Source organism: Rhineura floridana, chromosome 2, assembly GCF_030035675.1.
Source record: "Rhineura floridana isolate rRhiFlo1 chromosome 2, rRhiFlo1.hap2, whole genome shotgun sequence".
In the NCBI taxonomy this organism is placed as follows: Eukaryota; Metazoa; Chordata; class Lepidosauria; order Squamata; family Rhineuridae; genus Rhineura; species Rhineura floridana.
Window position 1 is genome coordinate 6496186 of NC_084481.1, and position 21146 is coordinate 6517331.

The following is a 21146-nucleotide window of genomic DNA, read 5'->3' on the forward strand; positions in this document are numbered from 1 at the left end:
CACCTGTAAGAAATGCTGAGGGATCAACCACAATACCTCCTGGAACGCCTCTCCCGATATGAACCTGCCTGTACACTACGTTCAACATCGAAGGCCCTCCTCCGAGTTCCGACTTATAGAGAGGCTCGGAGGATGGTTACCAGAACCAGGGCCTTCTCAGTGGTGGCCCCTGAATTGTGGAATAGTCTTCCCGTTGAGGTGCGCTTGGCGCTGACATTGCTATCTTTTTGGCACCAAGTTAAAACCTTTCTCTTTGCTCAGGCATTTTAGTTTAGTATGTTCAATTTGGTTTTAGATTTGTGGATTTTTATATATATGTTTTTGTACCGATTTATGTGATTTTATTTTATATACTTTCTGTTGTACACCGCCCAGAGAGCTATGCTAGTGGGGCAGTATAAAAATTTAACAAATAAATAAACAAATAAATAAATCAGGCAAGCAGTAAGCTTGGCCTGCCTTCTCCTAGAAGACACCGCCGGTGATATGAAGTAGGTCTTGGCCTTTTCGCAGTTTTCCCACCCTGCCTGGCTCTCCTTCCTGCCTCATGCCCCACCTCCTGATAGCCATGGATTGCTCTGGGTGATACAACCCATAGTGTTCTGTGGCTGTCTGAACCTGACTCGTCAGATGCCCAAGTACCTCCGATTAGGTCCAATTTGGCTCAGGATTTGTCCGAATCTGGTGCACAGCCCTGGACATTATGTCTTTACACGTGCCTCACAACCAAATACACCTTACAGGATTGTTGTGATGATATATTGGAGTGTGGGGTGGTGGATCCCATGGATTCTGTCTTGAGAGGAAGGGTAGGATATAAACATGATAACCCATAACCTCTGGAAGGCAAGTTGGTATTAGCCATTATCCTTTACAGTAAAATTCTTCAGGTGGAGCTCAGGTCTTATCTAAGCCAGATAATCTTATATTGTTATCACATGCTAGACATGTACCTGTTTTGGACTTTTCTGGCATTGGAGTCATGTACCCATCTTCATCCAGCTCATTTCTTGGGCCCCGCTCTGGTATAAAAACTGTTGGGTCAGCGCTATACCTCTGAGTGATGCTGTCTTCCTGTGAAAGGCTGGCCACTTGTTTCCGTAAAGTGCCATTGCAGCAAGTATCATCACAGATCTCTGCAGCACCTTCCATGATGGGAGGTTCTGGTGCTATACTCGGCATAACAGCTCGGTATGGCAAAGGAATTCCTTGTTCTGTAGTCAAGCTACCATCTCTATAGATAAACTGGTTCTATAAGAAACACAGAACACAATGTGAGAAAATGACAAAATGATAATTATACTTACGGGGTTTTGTGCATATAACATTCCATTTAATTTTCATTTATTTGTTCAACATGATATGTCTTTTCTAGACTAGACATTTGTTCCTAGTGCATTGTTTGGCATTACTGTCCCAGAACTGCCCAATATTTCAAGGGCTTTGTTTGCTTCACTGGTCCTTCGTGGATTCCAAGTAGAGTAGATTGCAAGTACCACTGCACACATCTTCAAAATAGTAATAAAAAACCTGCAGAAACCCCATCAAAATTCTGCTAAAATTTCAAAACACTGAAGACAAAATAGAAAATTCCAGACTGACATTCTATTTAATTCCTTTTTAATGCAATTATTTGGAACTTTCTGATCCATACATGTTACTACTCTCCTTTGAATAATAAATAACTTCTACCATTTCAAAATGTCATCACATCTTGTCTTCATAATCACATTTCTCCCAGTGGCTGGCTACAGGCATGATTTTTGAGTGTGTGGAACTGCCTTAAGAAATTCTCCCACCTTTACTGAATTTTTGTTTTTCCTAGAATTCCTCAGATGTTTCTCTCTAGTAGAAACCTCCCAATTTAAAAATCTTTGGAGCTTATCATCTATAGAAATTATCACAGAAATAGCATTTTCTGGTGAGTAATCTTATGTTGTACTTCTGTCACTTTGTGTGTAGATTTACCACATACCTTGAGTCGCTATAAAGAGATTGGAATGAAATGTTTGTTTCATTTTCAAGTTTGATTTCTACATCTATCCGCAGACTATATGGATTCTTAGCTCTTCTAAGTTTGCAAGGTATTCTTTCTCACTTGATGGTAGTAGGGGTACCCTGAGAGGTACTATTCCCTTGAACGTACATTTGTTATAAAGAAGGGACAGGGTGTTTAGGGGGCGGGTTGGGTTTGGAAAATTATTGGTGTTTGTCCATTATTTTGCCTTTATTTTTGTTCATATTTTATTTAATGAAGTACTGTTTGTATTATGTGTTTATTCAATTTTTTCCTGGTGTTTATTATACTTTTCCTGTATCTTATTTTCCTGTATCTGATGAAGAGCTTGGGGCTAGAAATTGAAATTCATACTTTCTTGGATCAATAAAGTAGTCTCTTGCACCTGCTGGTTTTTTTTTCTCTCCTGCCCCTCCACCTTATAAAAGTCCACTGCTTATACAATACCCTCTAATCAAATGTAACGCCTGTGCAAGGACAACTGACCATCTTTGGAAGCTGGGCAGCGATGTAGGTTGGATAGTGAGCTCCGCCTCTCCCCCCACACACTATGTATGTTGGAGAGACAACTGCGTGCCTTCCCCCCCCCCGAAAACAAACTTCTTATTTTAAATCAGTTGGCATCTGTCATCTGCCACCTTCTTTTAGAGCTACTTCTCACATTTAAATTTAAATACATGGAAGCACCTCCTGGAGTCATTCAAATATATGATAACTGATTAGGGAGGGGGGACTAACTCACACATAGCCCAGCTCCATCAGAAATGCAAACCCAGGGCAGCATTTCCAGTCTCGGAGGGTTTATTCCAACAAGATGCTTTATGGCTCAAAAGTGACTTCCTAATCTTTCAGTGCTTCCTTATCTTGAAACTGTAACATTTTCCAGTTATCAGGAAAGCGGAGAATATAACTGAACAATGAATTAGCAACACTGGCCAAAAAGGTAAAACAGGAACAGAAGCAGATATTAAATCCTGGTGATATTTTCTTTTGTAGAGTTCTGAACTCTCAGTAGGATTTCCACTTTTTCCAGCTAAGCTCAGTATCACAGAACACAATAAGTTCTGGAACTCAAGTTGGGGAAACGGGGGAGGATAAGAGGTAAGGTGGGATTTATGAAAAAAGAGAAGAAACGATACGTTTTTAAAAGACAGACAAACCCCTAAATGATGAAGGCTGATTGTGAAATACTTACTCCTGACATAGGGGCGTAGGCAGGAGGAGGGCTGTGTCCAATTTCACTCTAATAGGGAAGAAAAATGGAATGATGGATATAGTAAGAAGTCACATGAATGAAAGTAAGTTACATGAGCTCCATGAACCAATGAAGAAAAAGCATGCACAAATTTGTGAGATCAGCCAAATTCAGCCCTTTCTGCTCAGGCAAAACTCCTGCTGAAAGGGATCCCAGAGGTCTGGAGGGTTTGACTGCAAAATGAAGGAGAAAAGGCTGAAAAGATGTGGGGGAGGGGGAGGGTTTGCATGAAGAGTGGTAAGCAGGCAGCAGGTCAGCTTCTGCCCTAAAACCAAGAATCAAATGGGATGTCATCAACAATTACCCACCTGGTGTAAACAGAGAGGAAAGGATTTATTGTCCAAAAAGAGAGGAAATGAAAATAGAGCAAAGACTGAACTGTCACAGTCTCTAATTTGGCTAATATTTATCAGAGGAAAGCAGGGCTATCCTAAATAGGTTTTCTAATGTTGAAAATCGAATGTGGTGATAGCCCAGGAATAGGGAAGGATATGACTTGGTTGCTGAATGCTGATTTCAGATTTTTCTTAAAGTAAAATAGATTTTCAGGAGTGTGTTTTATGTGTGTATTAACAATACCACAAAACCAGACTATGGTATGTGCTTTGTAAGGAACATTTGGAAAATAGTATAATTCACTTAACAGTTATGTGATGTGAGTCTGTCATGTGGCAGTAGCTAAGTATCTTTCTTTTTTCTTGCTGCAAGTGGCAAGAGCAGCAACTGTTTCAGTAGCATGGCCACCATTTTGCATCCTCCGCATTGCCCCAGACCTAGCATTGTTCCAAGGCATTTTGGGGAGAAAATGGTGGCCACCACAAAAATTGTGGAAAATTCTACACAGTGGCCACCTTCTGCTGGGAGAACGAGGGGGAAAACTCAGAAAAAAATCTTCTGAGACAGTTTGGTTCCTCTCTAACTAGATGTATGGTTGCTTAGGAGAAAAATGCTTGGTGAGAGGAGATGGAGGGAAACACCTTGGGCTAGGAAGGAGTTCTGCACTCCTGGCTTGTTCACCCATTTTAAAATAGGACTCCAACCCCATATTTGCATGTGACTGAGGCAGTTCCATGTTTAAGCACATGGAATTCCTCCCATTACATCTAACATGGCCCTCAGGCCATGCAGTCTCTGATTGACAGCTGGAGTATACATGACAGGCAATATAAACCTATCCCACAAACAGCAGTGTTATGAAGATGATTGTTTCTAGGCATTGCAATACAGTCTGCACACTTTTATAAATACGACTACTGGTATCATTTCAGAAAGAAGGCAGGAAAATATTGCAACGTTGCAGTGGGAGCAACTTACAAGGCAAGCAGTAACTCCTGCTTACTCTTATGCATCGCTCAATAAACAGCCTGCACAAATACATCAGTTATCCACATGGTGAGCTTTCTGACAGACCTGTGCAGAGCTGCCTCAAGGAGATTTCATTTTGTGAGTCTGTTAGCAGGCCACGGTTTGTTAACTGTCCTAGACAACAAGGTTGCATATTTAAGCCAATAGCAGAATGATTATTGCCACACTCTAATGACCACCAACCAAGAAAAGAAAAAAACATGGTCCATGGAGCCTCTGTTTAATCCTGGTATAAAGTCCTGCAAGGCTTGGGCCTTGCCCTCTGTCTGGCTCACTTCCATCTGACTGGGCAGGTGGGGCCCTGACTGACTGACTCCAATTACAAAGGCTGCTCCTGCTGCAGGTGCCTAGAAACTATCAAGCTATGAGTCCTGCAGGCCCTGCCCTCTGTACTCTGTCTAGCCCAGTTCCATCTGGTCTGGGAAGGCAGGGCTCTGACAGACTCCAACTGCAAAAGTGGCTGCTGAACGGGCCTAGAATGTCTTTCATATGTATAAGGAAATGTTGATGTAAATGCTTTTGTTACATGGCTGTTGTGGAAATAAAAGTACTACATTTGTGAAATGCATTTCATATGTTGATGACTATGGTTTTGTTGTACCTTTATATTGATTTGTTTCCTGTTCTCCTCTGAGCTGCTTTGAGTGTAATTTGGAAAAAGCAGCAGCTAAATAAATGTCATGATGATGATTTATAAGGTGTTTGCCTCTCTAGCTTCCTTGTGCATAGATCTGCCGTGTAATAACTCAATAAGTTTTAAACAATGACATTGCTTTTTAACAAAATTCATTACTTTCACATTTGTAGTCTCCATTTATAAAGTAACATTAAGCCTGACTTTCTAACTCAGAGGGATTTAAAGGTGGAACTCCTTACCCTTAAATATTAGACAGGCTAATTATCTGTTATCTTTTTGGTGCCTATTTAAGACCTCCCTCTTTCAACAAGCCTTTTAAGTTGAGACCTTATCCCAGTCTGCTTCTGTGTTGGAATTGTTTTTTAATACAGTAGGGCCCCACTCATACGGCGGGTTATGTTCCAGACCCCTGCTGAAAAGCGAAAACCACTGAAAAGTGGAACTCTTTGAATAGAATGGTGCATGACGCCCGAAAACTGCCGTAAAAGCGGAACAAGCGCTGTATGAGTGGGGCTTTAGTCTAATTGTGTCTAATTGAGACTGTCGCATTAGTGAAGTGCTGCAAAGTGGGGCCCTACTGTATGTTTTTAAACCTTTTTTAAAGATGTCTTCAAAGCTTTTTTAAAAAAATGTTTTTAAAGTTGTTTTGTTTTAATGTATTTTAAAGTCTGTTTTTATGATGTTTTAAAGTATTTTTAGTGCTTTTGTTTGCCGCCTTGGGCTCCTGCTGGCAGGAAATCAAATAATAAATAAAGAAATGAAAAGAAAAGAAAATGTACATTTGGTACCAGCTAAGCAATAACCTTCACTAAGAGACTTTTAGGGGTATAGGAAAACGTGCACTGATTAATTCATTTAGTGTGGTCAAAACCTAAGAACTCGTTCAAACTTCAGGAAGAAAAGACAGTGTAGTTCTCCTGGGACTGTAACAGTCCAGAATACCCACGAGAGATTGTTTGATGTACTCCTATGTCAAAATGTCCCTGTATGTGGAAAGCAACCTTCTCCCTGACATGCTAGCTTTCCTCACGAGGAAGATTTGGCGTAGGGTCACAATCAGACCATGCTATGCAAGTTAAACTATGTAATTCAATACCGTAAGATGTAGTGATGGATGTCAACTTGGACAGCTTTCCAAAGTGACATGAAAAATCCATGGAGGGTAAGGCTGTCAATGGCTATTACCCACGATGATTTCATTACCTACAATATCAGAAACAGTTGCTCGGAATCATGAGCGGGAGAGCCCTGATGCCCTCATGTCCTGCTTGTGGGCTTCCCGTAGGCATCTGGATGGTCACTGTGGAAATCAATGCTAGGCTAGATAGGCCTTTGGTCCAGTAGAGCTCTTTACGTGCTCTTAAGTGGCACAGTCCTCTGAGAACTCTGCTGCGTTTCATTCTTTATTGTATGAATTGCCTTTCAGGGCTAAAGGTGTCACTTGCAGTTGCATACATCTTTTATAATAAGGACCCCCCCAATCAGAACTGAGACCATGATGTCTGAGGAAACAATAGCTCTAATGCCAAATAACAGCTGGTGGGACTTGTTGAGATTGCAGTGTTAACCACCCTCCTTGTGCACCATAGTCTTGATTGGCCTCCGTACCTCACTGCATACCCACAGTGTTTAAAGAAGTGACATATTCAGAGTCACAATGTTCAGCCAGTGACCTACCAGCTTCAAGATTATGTCAAGGAACATATGGTACCATTGCCTTTTCCTCTTGAAAACGAAATACTAAGTAAGATTCTTTTTTAAAAAATGAGTGTTTGAGCTGTTTCAGGCTTTTTTTTTTTTTATGGCCATGCAGTGTACCAGTCACAATTCCAAAAAAAGAATGCCAGGAAACAGCTGAAGCACAGATTAGCAGGGATGCAAATGCAACATTAAATGTCTTTAAATTGCTTCCTAATTACAATGCAATGCCATAATTTTGGAAGCTTCAAAAATAACTGTTTGTGCTTAAGATAAAAACTAGATCCTCTCCATCCGCCCTCTTTTGATAGTGGGGGGAAAGGTGAATCATTTTTCACTGGCCAGAAAATGATGTATTGGCAAGAGAATTGTTGCAGCACAAGTGAAGCAACAGGTTGAAACAATATCCCAGGTTCTTGAATTACTACTTCACCTGTTTTTGAAGGGCTAGAAAATGGAGTGGTGGTGCATATGTGTACACCCAGGCTGGTATGAAATTGTGCCCGAATTTCTCAGCACTGTTCACATCTGGCAAAATCAGACACTGAAATCCAAGAGGTGACTAACCTTCAACACTGGTAGTGCTGGACTTCCCTGTGTTTTTTACAAATTTTACAAATTGTGATGGTGATGGTCAGGGCCGGCGTTTGCAAACACGGGGCCCGATTGGGAACCTTATGGCGGGGCCCTAAAAGTGATTGTGCTGGACAGAAGAAGGACAACGTTCTGGTATATTTCCTGCCGATGTCTCTGGTTCTTTTCAATATAGACATTTTAATAAATCTATATTCTACACTTCTTTCACTGACTGATCACAACAGAATGAACAATTTAGAACAGTTCAACCGTTGAAATTTGTTATTATATGGTGATTTTGATCTGAGAGTTCTCTTCCATTCTTCGCATCACATGTACGTAATACAATCTATCACGATTACGTGCAGACCAGAGAATGGTGGGCACCGATTTCCACAAAGCATCGGAAACGGAAGCAATGACATTCGAGTGGGAAGAGATAGCAAGTTTTCCTGTTTATCTGGTGTCCTTCTCTACCTACCCCTGTCCCTAGAAAGCAAGCAATGTCTAGGACGTCACAAGATAATATGCTGCTTGCCGGCCTCCTCGCTGCGCTCGGCAGATTTAGAGAAACCGAAAAATGTTAGCATTGCTGCTTGAGGGTTAAAAAAGGTGCAATTCCCCCATGAGCACGCCCCCCCCCGCTAAGCACGGGGTCCAATTGGTATTTTGCCGGCCCTGCTGATGGTGGCAAGTAACCAGACAACTTTGCCTGGGGCAAGAGATTGGTAGCTGGACATTGAAGACAGCTTGTTATTGCTGCTGTGACAGCAGGTGGTGTAGGATTTTATTTTATTTTAGTAAGGGAAGGCTGTGATGCCACCACTAAAGGTGAGCTTTTTTGCCTCACCTGTCCAGTTTGGGAGACGGATTTTGCTTGTCTTTCCCCACCCTCCAATAGTAACCACCGTGATCCTAATTCCAGCTCTTAAATCATTTATAAAGTTACTAAAAGATTAAAAACTAACACAGCTGTCTTAAAATCAAATAAGCAGAAGCTTTGCTGGCAGGCCATTATCTATCTGACATGACTACAAATTTCAGCTAAGATAAACTTACAATTTTTATAAACTTCTAATTAGCTTACTTTCCATTTCACAAAATGGAATACGAACTTCAGTGCTCTAAAAAGGGTAGAGAGACACATTCTCACTGTATAGATAGGTCATTTCCTGGTTTACAATAAGGAGCAAGCAAAAGAAACCAGAGCAGCCTGCAGGCATCAATGCAGGAATCAAAGATGTTAGTGTAGCTGCGATTGGGCACACTGGTGCTACAATTTTACTGTTTTCTGTGAGAAATGTTGCTATTTTGATTGCTCACCATGCTGCTGTTTGGTCAATAAATGTCAGTAAGATCTCATCAGCATTGTTAGGAACTGCCTTTTATACTGAGTCAGACCACAGGTCCATCTACCTCAGTATTGTCTCTCTCTACACTGACTGGAAGCAGCTCTCCGATAGGGGTCCCTCCCAGCCCTACCTGGAGATGCCAGGGATTGAACCTGGTGCTTTCTGCATGCAAAGCAGATGCTCTGCCACTGAGCTATGATTCTTCCTGGCACATGACAGGGCGCCTGGAATCAGTTATGCTCAAGAACTGTCTTTTGTCACAGGACAGATTTTTGAGAAGCAGTACTGGAAAAAAAATCACCCAGGCTCATTCAGGAAAGAGGCACGTTTTATGTCTTTTAGGAAAATGTTACTTTGGTCTGGAAATATAACTGCCGCCAAGCTGACAGAGGTGAAACTCTGGAAAGCCTAAGCGTGCAGTAATGGAGCTAAAGTACACATCAATGCACTACATTGGGACTTCAGTTGGTGCCGGAACACCCGAATCATTTCTCTGCATTGTCCCTCCCAATTTACTATGGAACTGGCTGACACTATCAATGGAGCTTTGGTCACATTATCATTCAGAGCAGGCTTCCCTTCCTCCCTAGTTACAGATGCTCCCTGTGTTGATGGGGTAAAGGATCCTCCTTCAAAGCTGCATTCACTGCTTTTGAGGCAGCTGGAAACACAGGCGATCAGTGCCTCCAACACTTATATAAAATTTGGAGGAGGAGCAGTCTTCAGGGCACACATGGTCCCAGCACTTACTCATCCCTGGTGTAAACCTTGCACTCTCAAGCCTTGTATTTCTGCACAAACATTTGCTGTTCAGCTGTTACGAAGCTGTCAGGAGACACAGACACATCGGAAAAGTGACTCTGCATAATTGGTGTCACTTTCTGTTAGGAATTATATCTGATTGCCTGTTAATTTCACACTAGATGAGGAGGCTGCCTTTTTCTCAACAAAGGTTAAACACTGACTATTACAATGGGACTATATGAGAATATGTACTACTGAAATGAGCAAAGACAAAGAGCAGAGTTCTCTGTCAGAATCGGTCACCCTCCTATACCTACTTTAGCATCTACATGCACAGCAATAGCTCCGGTGAATAATTAAGGCATACTTGTCCTGTTGTATATTCTCCCAAATTTGTAAAATTTGAAGCTTGAATTGACATAATCAGGAAATAATCAGGGGTACCCCATTAGTCACCATATGATGTAATGCCAGCTTGAATCAGGGAATCTTAAGACACAATTCTCTGCTTGTCTATGAAACCTCATTGGGTGCTCCTGGGCCAGTCATTCTCTCTCAGCCTAAACTACCTCACAGACTGTATGCACTCAACTCTGTTCTCCTGAATGGAATATAAAAATGTGATAAATAGCCTCACACATGAGGGACTGAAGACATGATCTACACAGTGCTTACTTACCAAATTAAGGCATGAGATCTGTAAATTTCCCCAACACATCAATACACAGACACACCCATTATGTGAACATCACAGTCAAACTTCCCACATCACTTTATGGTTAACTCCTTTTTCTAGACACTAGACACTAGTGTGCTGAGACCAGTAGTGTAGTGGCAAATTCAGAAATACAGGGTCCCTTCATTATAGTCACAGCCATACCTCCTCACAGCTATACCCCCTTTCCTCTTTCCCTCATCTCCCTTGCTCTCCATGTCATTTCCGAGTCCACACTCCACTACAACAGACATTGCACAAAAGGCAAGAGTCTTCTCAGTGGCTGACTCACCTCCTTTCACTCTGATTGGCTCCAATCAGCATGAAAGAACAAAGACTCTTCTCAGTGGCTAACACGTTCCCTTTTCATGATGATTGGTTTGTATATAGAGACTTGCTTCCCAGAATGTAAGGGGTCTACAACCCCCCCAACTCCAGATGACTACACCCTTGGCTGAGACCAGAGATTTGTATTTTTTTGGTTACACACAAAGATTTATTATTAAATATAAAGAGTCCCAGGTATATACAACAGTACCACCCCCAAACGCAGGCTGGGTCCAACCGTTAGGAAGAGTGAGGTGGCTACTTCAGGCAGCAGATGTTGGGGGGGTAAGGGGCAGAGTGTGGCAGCAATGTGTTTGGGGCCATGGCTGTGTGCCATGTGACCAGCCCTGTACCTCCTAAGCTAGCCTGCTGCCCTCAGGTGAGATGGAGGATGCTGTCCCATCACTAGTGTTAACGTAAGCCTTCATATGTGGAATGGGAGGGGAGCACCATTTTGTCCTTTGCCTCAGGCAACAAAATGCCTTGGGTTGGCCCTGTCTAAACATCACAAAAGAAAATGGTTTCATTTTAATACCCTGACATCCAAAAGTCAAAACCCAGAAGCCTAGCACTTCCCACATCTCTGCACAAGCACACTGCTTGAAGCGATGTCTGTGCAAGCCAAATCCAGCTATTCAGACTGATAAATCTGATAACTGTAGCATTGTCGTGCCAGAAGCAGGAGCAATAGGCAGCAATGGGCAGTAGGGATCTTCATGCATGTGAACATCACTGAAAGCAAAGAAATGTATTTATTTTAAAATTTATATCCCACCCTTCCTTCAAAGAAGCCCAAAGGAATCCAGATGACATGCCAGGTTACACCAAATTTAAAGCCAGGCACTGTTTAAAATCAGCAGTGTCTCACCTTTCAGGCAACCTTTCAGACAAGCTGATCCCAAAGTATGAGTTAGTATCACTATATATTAGGGCTGGATTCGGCCAAGTTCTGAAAGAACTTGGGCTGATTCAAGGGATCTGGGCATTGGCTGAGTTGGACTGAGACAGCCCTGGATCACCACGGATCAGATTGGGTGACCCAGAGATGTTTGGGGGCGGGGCGTCAGGAGGAAGGAAAGCCAGGCGTTGGGTGGGAAGAAGAAGGAGAAACCACAAAAAGAGGGGAGGAGGGACCTACCTGACCAACTGTGTCTTCCCAGAAGATGGTAGCTTCTCCTTCCTGCCTGGCCTCCCCTTCTCTCCTTCCTGCCTCATGCCCCACCCCCTGAAGCAGTGGAGGATTCAGTTCAATCCTGCACAGCCACATCATGGTAGAAACAGAGCAATGGAGCTATAAACAGCCAACCCTTTTGCAGATATTATAAGAGTCCTGTGGATCAGACCAAATGTCTATCTAATCCAGCATCTTGATCTTAATGTTGTCTAATCAAATGCTTCAAGGAAGGCCACAAGCAGGGCATGAAGACAATTGCCTCCCCCAGTGACTGCCATTTCAAAGTATGGAGGTTCTATTTAGCTGCCATGGCTAGCAGCAATTCATAGTTCAGTGCTGGATTTAGTGGCAGATGGCCTAAGCAACTACTTCAGACACAGGTGTGTGTGGGTGCAACTTCCACACTATCTGCTCCGCTTTCTACTCAATAGCTGAAACAGCTAGTACAAAAAGTTCAAATGGCATGAATAAATACACATTTTCAGATCTATCATCTTATTTATCATCTTATGTGGCAGGAAAGAATCCTGCATTCAAATCCTGCATCCAAGACTTGAAATGGGCTACAAATGAAATGAGACAAAGTATTCAGAAGTTAAGAAATTGGAGAAAGAGAAACACTTGGTCTAGACAAAGTATCCGCCTTGCAGAATCCTTCACACTCTGCTTGTGGGGTTGAGCATGGTATTTCAGGCTTTCTCAGCATGATGCCTTCCATAGGTTTTGGTTATAACCCCTGAAGTTCCTAACCATTGGTCTTGCTAGCTGGAGCTGTAGTCCCAAACCTCTGGAAGGCACCAGGCTGAGGAAGTCTGTAGAATTTCCAAAGAGCTAGGAGTTTTAAGTGAAATATTTTTAGAAATCCAAATCCCTGAATTTTGTGGATCATTGGCTCCTGTAGTGGAATTTGAATTCTTGTAAATCTCTGCTCTATTTTGTATTATTCAGAAGTCTGTATTTATGCGGAGTCCTGCTCCCGAGCGATGCAGTCCTTTGGGAACTGTATGGCACCTATCCCAGCTGCTCTCACATGCTCTGCTTAACCATTTAAGAAATTTTAGGCCACAGCTTCTTTACTTAAGCTTTAATCCACAGAAGCCATTTACTCAATAGGATGCATGTCACTATCCGGGAAAAGTCACCGACCCAAATCCTCCTACCCTGCAAGACTATACAGCTGCTCCACTAAGTTGAAAGATTTCAGAAAGAGGCCTGTGTGGAATAAGGACAGCTGGTTGATGCAAGTGGATCCGAGTAATATGCTGCAGATACCCAAGTGGTACTGCAGAGAGAAAATACAATGCAGAGCTGTCCCATCAGCTCAGAGCAAATATTTCAAAAGAACAGGCTGATATTTACAACAGATCTGAACTGAAATTAAATTCAGATTGGAGAAAGCTCCCTGAGGAATCCACACCTCTCCCCAAGAGCCACACTGTTTTCTTCTGAATACTGAATGAAAAGCAGACAGAGACCGCCTTGTTTAGGAGAACCTACAAGAAGTATATTTCAATCTACAGCCAAAGGAGGCAGGACCATTCCCCCCCCCAATAGAGACACAGCAAACAGAATATATGAATATATGAAAGGGGAAAGGACCTTTCCTGCACATTTTTGCATACGTCGTATGAAAGAAATAATGAGCTAGATAATGGGCTAGCAGGCTGTGTTGGCAGAAGCCAGGAGGAACGGGGGAACGGGAACAACTTTCATGGCTCACCATTTCCTGAGCATGAATTGTGGAAACGGATCGCAGTCATGCATCTCCTGAGTGACCCCCCTCCCATCCTGCTGTCCACACACATAAGAACATAAGAACATAAGAGCCTGCTGGATCAGGCCAGTGGCCCATCTAGTCCAGCATCCCGTTCTCACAGTGGCCAACCAGGTGCCTGGGGGAAGCCCGCAAGCAGGACCTGAGTGCAAGAACACTCGCCCCTCCTGAGGCTTCCGGCAACTGGTTTTCAGAAGCATGCTGCCTCTGACTAGGGTGGCAGAGCACAGCCATCATGGCTAGTAGCCATTGATAGCCCTGTCCTCCATGAATTTGTCTAATCTTCTTTTAAAGCCGTCCAAGCTGGTGGCCATTACTGCATCTTGTGGGAGCAAATTCCATAGTTTAACTATGCGCTGAGTAAAGAAGTACTTCCTTTTGTCTGTCCTGAATCTTCCAACGTTCAGCTTCTTTGAATGTCCACGAGTTCTAGTATTATGAGAGAGGGAGAAGAACTTTTCTCTATCCACTTTCTCAATGCCATGCATAATTTTATACACTTCTATCATGTCTCCTCTGACCCGCCTTTTCTCTAAACTAAAAAGCCCCAAAGGCTGCAACCTTTCCTCATAAGGGAGTCGCTCCATCCCCTTGATCATTCTGGTTGCCCTCTTCTGAACCTTTTCCAACTCTATAATATCCTTTTTGAGATGAGGTGACCAGAACTGTACACAGTATTCCAAATGCGGCCACACCATAGATTTATACAACGGCATTATGGTATCGGCTGTTTTATTTTCAATACCTTTCCTAATTATCCCTAGCATGGAATTTGCCTTTTTCACAGCTGCCGCACACTGGGTCGACATTTTCATCGTGCTGTCCACTACAACCCCGAGGTCTCTCTCCTGGTCGGTCACCGCCAGTTCAGACCCCATGAGCGTATATGTGAAATTCAGATTTTCTGCTCCAATACGCATAATTTTACACTTGTTTATGTTGAATTGCATTTGCCATTTTCCCGCCCATTCACTCAGTTTGGAGAGGTCTTTTTGGAGTTCTTCGCAATCCCTTTTTGTTTTAACAACCCTGAACAATTTAGTGTCGTCAGCAAACTTGGCCACTTCACTGCTCACTCCTAATTCTAGGTCATTAATGAACAAGTTGAAAAGTACAGGTCCCAATACCGATCCTTGAGGGACTCCAGTTTCTACAGCCCTCCATTGGGAGAACTGTCCGTTTATTCCTACTCTCTGCTTTCTGCTTCTTAACCAATCCCTTATCCACAAGAGGACCTCTCCTCTTATTCCATGACTGCTAAGCTTCCTCAGAAGTCTTTGGTGAGCTCCATTTGCGGAGGGGAGTATGAACCCTGGGCCCCTCTGCAATCTCACTGTTCTGACCCTTGGCCTCGCAGCTCCTCCACTCCTTGGCAGCCTTGCACCGATGATGCCAGTTGGCTCTGGGACTGAAGACGAGGCTGCCCGGGGATCAATGACACAGGCTCAAAGAGACCTACTGCCATGGTGAGCACTGGCTTCCAACTCCCTTATATCGCTTTTGCAGACTGGCGATGCAGTACGTTAAATATATTTCCCATAAAAGAAATGGACGTGACCAAAGTGGCAGCACCGGTGGGAATAGCATACTAAAGCTTCCATTACTTCATATGTTTCAGCTGACTCTGTTTCCCAGGAACGGTTCCTGTTTTCTGTTAACGATCCTTGTTTTTATTTTGCCTTTTGTGGAGAATTTGGCGGTTCCTTTTTTTTAAAAAAAGAAATGTTGCTGGTGAGCACACACGTGCAGAATAGCACTTTACCTTCCACTGCATTTGCCTCTCCCCCTCCATAACTAGATCCATTTCAATTGGGGTTTAGGCCTGATTTTGGTATGAAAACTGCCTTGGTTGCCCTGTATGATGACCTTTGCTGGGAGATGGACAGGGGGAACACAATCCTGTTGATTCTCTTTGATCTCTCAGTGGCTTCCAATACCATCGGTCCCACTTTACAGTGGTTCCAGTCCTACTTGGATGGTCAGCAGTGCAGGGTGGTGCTTGAGGGATGCTATTCTGCCCCATGGACTCTCTAATGGAAGGGGATGTCACAGGGGTCAGTTTTATAACCCATGGTGTTTAACATCAACATGAATCTGCTGTGTGGGGTCATCCAGGGATTTGGAGTGCATTGTCATCAATATGCAGATGACATGGAACTCTACTTCTTCTTTACATGGGCAGGTGGGAGGATATGGGATATGGGATTATATTACTATATTATGCTGGTGCCATGCTGCTGTGACACTCCCACCCACCCCCAGCATAGTAGCGCCATTGGATCATGTCAGAAAGATGCTGTTAAACATTTTTACATTTGTGAATACCACATATACTCTATGCCACAGATGCAGGAACAGAGAAACATTCAGCACTGAGTACTGATGGAAGGAGGGCATTCAGATGATCTCTGCTGGCATCAAAATAGGGGGCATTTGAGGATACAAGAGTGCCCCTAATTTCAAGGGTGAAATGTCAGAGAGGGAAGTTGCTTCTAATTGATCACGAAATGCTCGGAGTAGAACAGCTGCTGTTTCTTTCCTGTATTATCCAAACCAGTGTCCCCCCCCTCAAGATACAGCTCGACGATCAAGCCAGCAGATTTAGGATGGCCATGAGTCCTACTTTACAGAGAACGGAAGGGCTGTCTGGTCCAAGTCTAGTAGCTGAAAGGTAAAGAACACAGCAGAGGAAAGGAGCAGAGGGGCAGTTGTTCACCAACACATGGATAGCAGGTGGAGCAGGCACACTAACCACAGACTTTCCCACTATGGTGTTATGTATGCATTTCTATTTAAATTATATTGATTATTTCTAAATTTGCATGTATACATATGTTAACATATGCAAATTTTATGCACATTGTCTGCCTTCTTTCAAACTCTTTTTTGGAGATGCATAAATGGCCACCCTGAGCGGCCTGGATGGATGAGAGCAAAATAACAGAGAAGACTGCAGTTTTCTGCCAGCCTCTGCAGTCTGTTTTGCCCTATCCAATCCATTTTCTTTCCTCACAGTTGTTTCTTCGTCATCCTTGCTCCAGCATCCACAATCCTGTGCATTTTCTCTCTCTCTCTAATGATTGGCCTCCCTGTAATCCCTTCATAATGTCTCTCTGCCCCATCACATTTTAAGTGATTTTTTTCCCTGGCTAACTTTAAAACAAAACAAAAATGTCTTAAGGTCTATCCATTGCTGAGCTCTTATATTTTTAAACCTGTTTAGGCCATGGAGCTGAAAAAGAAATCAAGCTCTTTATGATACTACGGTAGGACTGGAGCTCTGAACTTTAAAGTGAGAAAATTTCTTAAGAGGAAATCAAAAGACAACATGTGTGTGATGTGTGGTGAGGAGATGGTGTTCAGCAGCAGGGGAGGGGTTGGGAGCACAAGAGAGACTTGATGAACACATTTCACCTGCCCCTCCCTCCCTCCCTCCCCATTTCCCCCCTATTCTATTTTATACAGTAATCAAAGGATATTCTGAGCCTCTCAAAAGCCATCAGCCCTCATTGAGAATGAAATAGAGTACATCTTTCCCAAAGCCTTTACCGCAGCAATCATTACAGCATGCTGGCTGGCCTGAACAGGGTTGCTCTTAGAGATGGATCTGGAGGGGGGCGGGGAAGGGTAAGGAGAAGCCAGCCTAAACATCTGAATAGAAAGTTGATGATAATCTCCCCAATTTCATTACGCTGGGGGTGGTAGGGGTGGTTAAGAAACCCATAATTGTGCACTCTTGGCCTCTTAAAGGGAAGAATGCTTGCCTTGATGAGATTTTCTGTTTTTCAGATGAACCAGAACAGATCGGGGAATCTACTGATAATAATACTTCTCTCTCTCTCTCTCTCTCTCTCTCTCTCTCTCTCACACACACACACACACACACACACACACACACACACAGAGAGAGAGAGAGAGAGAGAGAGAGATTTGGAGAGAAAATAATCATTAACATTCTAACACTAAACATTATTGTTGTCGCTGGCCTGCCTTTGTTTCCATTTCTATCACTGATTATTCCTTAAGAAAAACAGTGAATCACAAAGAAGACAGTCTCCTTCTGGGTCTTACCAAAATATATTTTCCTCCATAGTGTCATGGTTAAGATACAAACGGCTAATCATAAACAACAATATATATAGATTATTTATTTTTTTATTTGATTTATATCCCGCCCTTCCTCCAGCAGGAGCCCAGGGCGGCAATTATATATGATTATATATTACACACCAACACCCACACCAGGTCTTCCCACACCAGATTGTTCAGAACCTTTAAGAGAGTGCAATTTTTCTTTTCAGGATGGGAAGACGTAATATGGTTCATGTTTTTGGTTTGTGCTATATACTGCTCCCCAGTGCAGATTGTTTGCAGGAAGAGGTTCTTCATTGCATTTCCACTGCATGTATTATCAAAGTAGACATCAGAGAAAGTCTGTAATAAACCTCCTATTCTCATACAGGTAGGCCGGGCCACGCATGTGTCAGACTGAAGTGGGACAAGGAAGCTGCCTTATACCAAAACAGTGGCCTAGGCAACTCTACTCTACTCTACACTGACTGGCTGTGGCTCTCCAGATTGGGATCCTTCCCAGCCCTGTCTGGCAATGCCAAGTCCACTTGGGACTTGTACACACAGGTGTTCATTTGATATGCTTAAAAAACAACACCACTTGTGACCCATTGCATGCAAAGCACCATGCTCTACCACTAAAGTATGGCCTTTCACATAGAAACCTAAGGTGGCAAGATGGAGGATCAGATTTTGGAAAGTTAAAAAACCCCAAACACCCTGCAAGTAAAAAACAAGTACACCACATACAAAGGTTCTAGCCGGCTTGCTCCTTGCAATGCTAGTTTGTCTGTGCAATTTGTGAGTTATGTGGCCTTGAGAGTAGCTCTTTCCCGGTTGAGCCTTAAAGCCTTAAATCTTCAGGCCATACACACCCCTATCAAATGTAATTACCTCTTCTCTTCAAAATAACTGACGGCTAGCCCGAAGCTAACACAGAGATTTTCACAGGAAAATGTGGTTTCTACTTGCTGCCAGAAGTGGTAGAGTGGTACCACCTCAGTCCATTACACATAGGGCTCATCTACATGGGAGCATTTCTTCATAACAAATACACTTCTGCACCATCTGCAGTTCCATCTGCAGTTCCTGCTCAATGGTAGCTGACAATTGGTTTTTCCCATTCACACAAGTGGGCATTCCTTTGGGAAGTATTAGTCTTAGTGTTTCATTGTGGCCCCACCCTCTAATTATACATTTCCACCCCCTTTGGTTGCTAGGTAACTGCACATGCTCAGTCTGTTCTACCAGCTGCAGTAGGTTCCTTTAAAAAAAAAACACGGAAGTGCAAATATCTGTGAAATACAAATCCTTGTTTGAGCAGTGTTATGCTTTGGCACACAAGTTAGGAGGAAAAAATAAAGTCACTGTTTACAGCAACACAGAACAGGCCAGCAGAATGGAGGAGAGCAGCCGGAAGTTGCTTGTCAGCCCACAGGAAAGAAAATGAAAGAAGGGAGGAGAAGATAGTGGGTGTGGAGAGGGGAACAATTGACACACCCACTTAAAAGCATCAGAGCAAAGCATCTGCACCCACTTTTCCCCCCACTTTTCCTATTATCAGCAGATTGGGTTAGTACAGATTAACAGGGGGAAAACTATGATAGCCTCTGTTTGCCAGTAACATCATGTGAACCATGAAAATTTAAAGGAGATGGGAGTAGCACCAAACAAACAGTAAACCACAGTGCAGATGAGCCCATAATTTCCACCCCTTTTTGCTACATGTGCAGGCAAGGCCTAGGAATTTGCAAGGAGATGATGGCCTCATAGAATGTTGAGAATCTAACTTATCATTTGTTTTTGCTTTTTAAAGAGCCCCTGTGAGTCTAAGAAGGAAATTGCAACAAGAATGGTGTGCAACTGTATGACACTAAGACAAACCTGATTTTGGGGGGAAGGGGTGTTACTCTTCTTCACTAAAGACAGCCTGGCTGCAGTCCTTGTCATACCTTCACACCCGTTGCCCTCTAATGCTTTACGAGCTGCACCAGTCATTTAACTCAGCTCATGACCACTAAAAATAAGAAACTTAGGAAGCTGTTTATACCAGGTAAGATTATTTGTCTATCTATCCTGACTGGCAGCAGCACTCCAGGGCCTCAGGCAGAGGTTTCCCATATCACCTGCTACCTGAGAATCTTATAACTGGAAATGCCTGGAACCTTCTGCATGCAAAAGAATGATCAAAATAACTATCATTTATGTACACTAGTAACCACCTCACTAGAAAAGACAATAATGCTGGAAAAAACAGAAGGGAGTAGAAAAAGAGGAAGGCCAAACAGAGATGGATTGATTCCATAAAGGAAGCCACAGACCTGAACTTACAAGATCTGAACAGGGCGGTTCACGACAGATGCTCTTGGAGGTCACTGATTCACAGGGTCGCCAAAAGTCGTAATTGACTTGAAGGCACATAACAACAACAACAAAGAAACCGCCAAGACAACAATTCCTCCTTGTGAGATCATCATAGTGTATTCTCTAACTGGTAGTTTTATGCTCTCTCCATGCCTAAGAAGTGGGATTTGCTCCTTGTACCAAGTGTAGGAACACAACTGGCTCCAGAGGGCAGCAGCGACAGGAATTTGTTGTGTCCCAGAGACCAGCGAAAGCCTACCGACCTAAAAGTGCCCCCAATCTTACCAGAGTACTGAGCACCCAAGAAGGCCAAAGGCACTACCAGAGAGTTCTCGATTGCGTAAGTTTCCCTCAGTCAAGCTAATGGGACCCATGGATTCAAGGGCCTGAAGGCCCCAAAATACCAGTGCAAGCTCTGAAGAGAAAATTCCTTCTTTTATTTTTTTAAAATCCATCCAACTAAAGGTATAATTTAATGAGATCTTCATTTTCTTCATTTTTTAAAAAAAGTTTAAACTCTGGAGCTTTCCATGCCTGCTTTGTTAAAAAGTACAGAAACTTTCCTATAAAATTTAATTTTCCAGTAACAATGAACATAAACTGCCTAAGGTGCTTCAATTTATTAAGAACATAAGAACATAAGAAGAGCCTGCTGGATCAGGCCATTGGCCCATCTAGTCCAGCATCCTGTTCTCACAGTGGCCAACCAGGTGCCTGGGGGAAGCCCGCAAGCAGGACCCGAGTGCAAGAACACTCTCCCCTCCTGAGGCTTCCGGCAACTGGTTTTCAGAAGCATGCTGCCTCTGACTAGGGTGGCAGAGCACAGCCATCACGGCTAGTAGCCATTGATAGCCCTGTCCTCCATGAATTTGTCTAATCTTCTTTTAAAGCCATCCAAGCTGGTGGCCATTACTGTATCTTGTGGGAGCAAATTCCATAGTTTAACTATGCGCTGAGTAAAGAAGTACTTCCTTTTGTCTGTCCTGAATCTTCCAACATTCAGCTTCTTTGAATGTCCACGAGTTCTAGTATTATGAGAGAGGGAGAAGAACTTTTCTCTATCCACTTTCTCAATGT

At 43.1% G+C, this 21146-nt stretch overlaps 1 protein-coding gene across 6 annotated transcripts in view; it reads right to left on the minus strand.

Annotated features, from left to right (window-relative positions):
- The window catches only part of ERBB4 (erb-b2 receptor tyrosine kinase 4), a 1247562-nt gene that overhangs the window by 7619 nt on the left and 1218797 nt on the right, over positions 1-21146 (minus strand). For 4 of the 6 annotated variants that reach the window (XM_061607686.1, XM_061607681.1, XM_061607682.1 and 1 more), the window contains 2 exons: positions 3213-3260; positions 954-1251 (listed from right to left, as the gene is read on the minus strand). In XM_061607686.1, coding sequence (XP_061463670.1) covers positions 954-1251; positions 3213-3260 — 346 coding nt within the window. The remainder of the gene's footprint in view (positions 1-953; positions 1252-3212; positions 3261-21146) is intronic. The other 2 variants (XM_061607684.1, XM_061607685.1) reach the window with 1 other exon arrangement.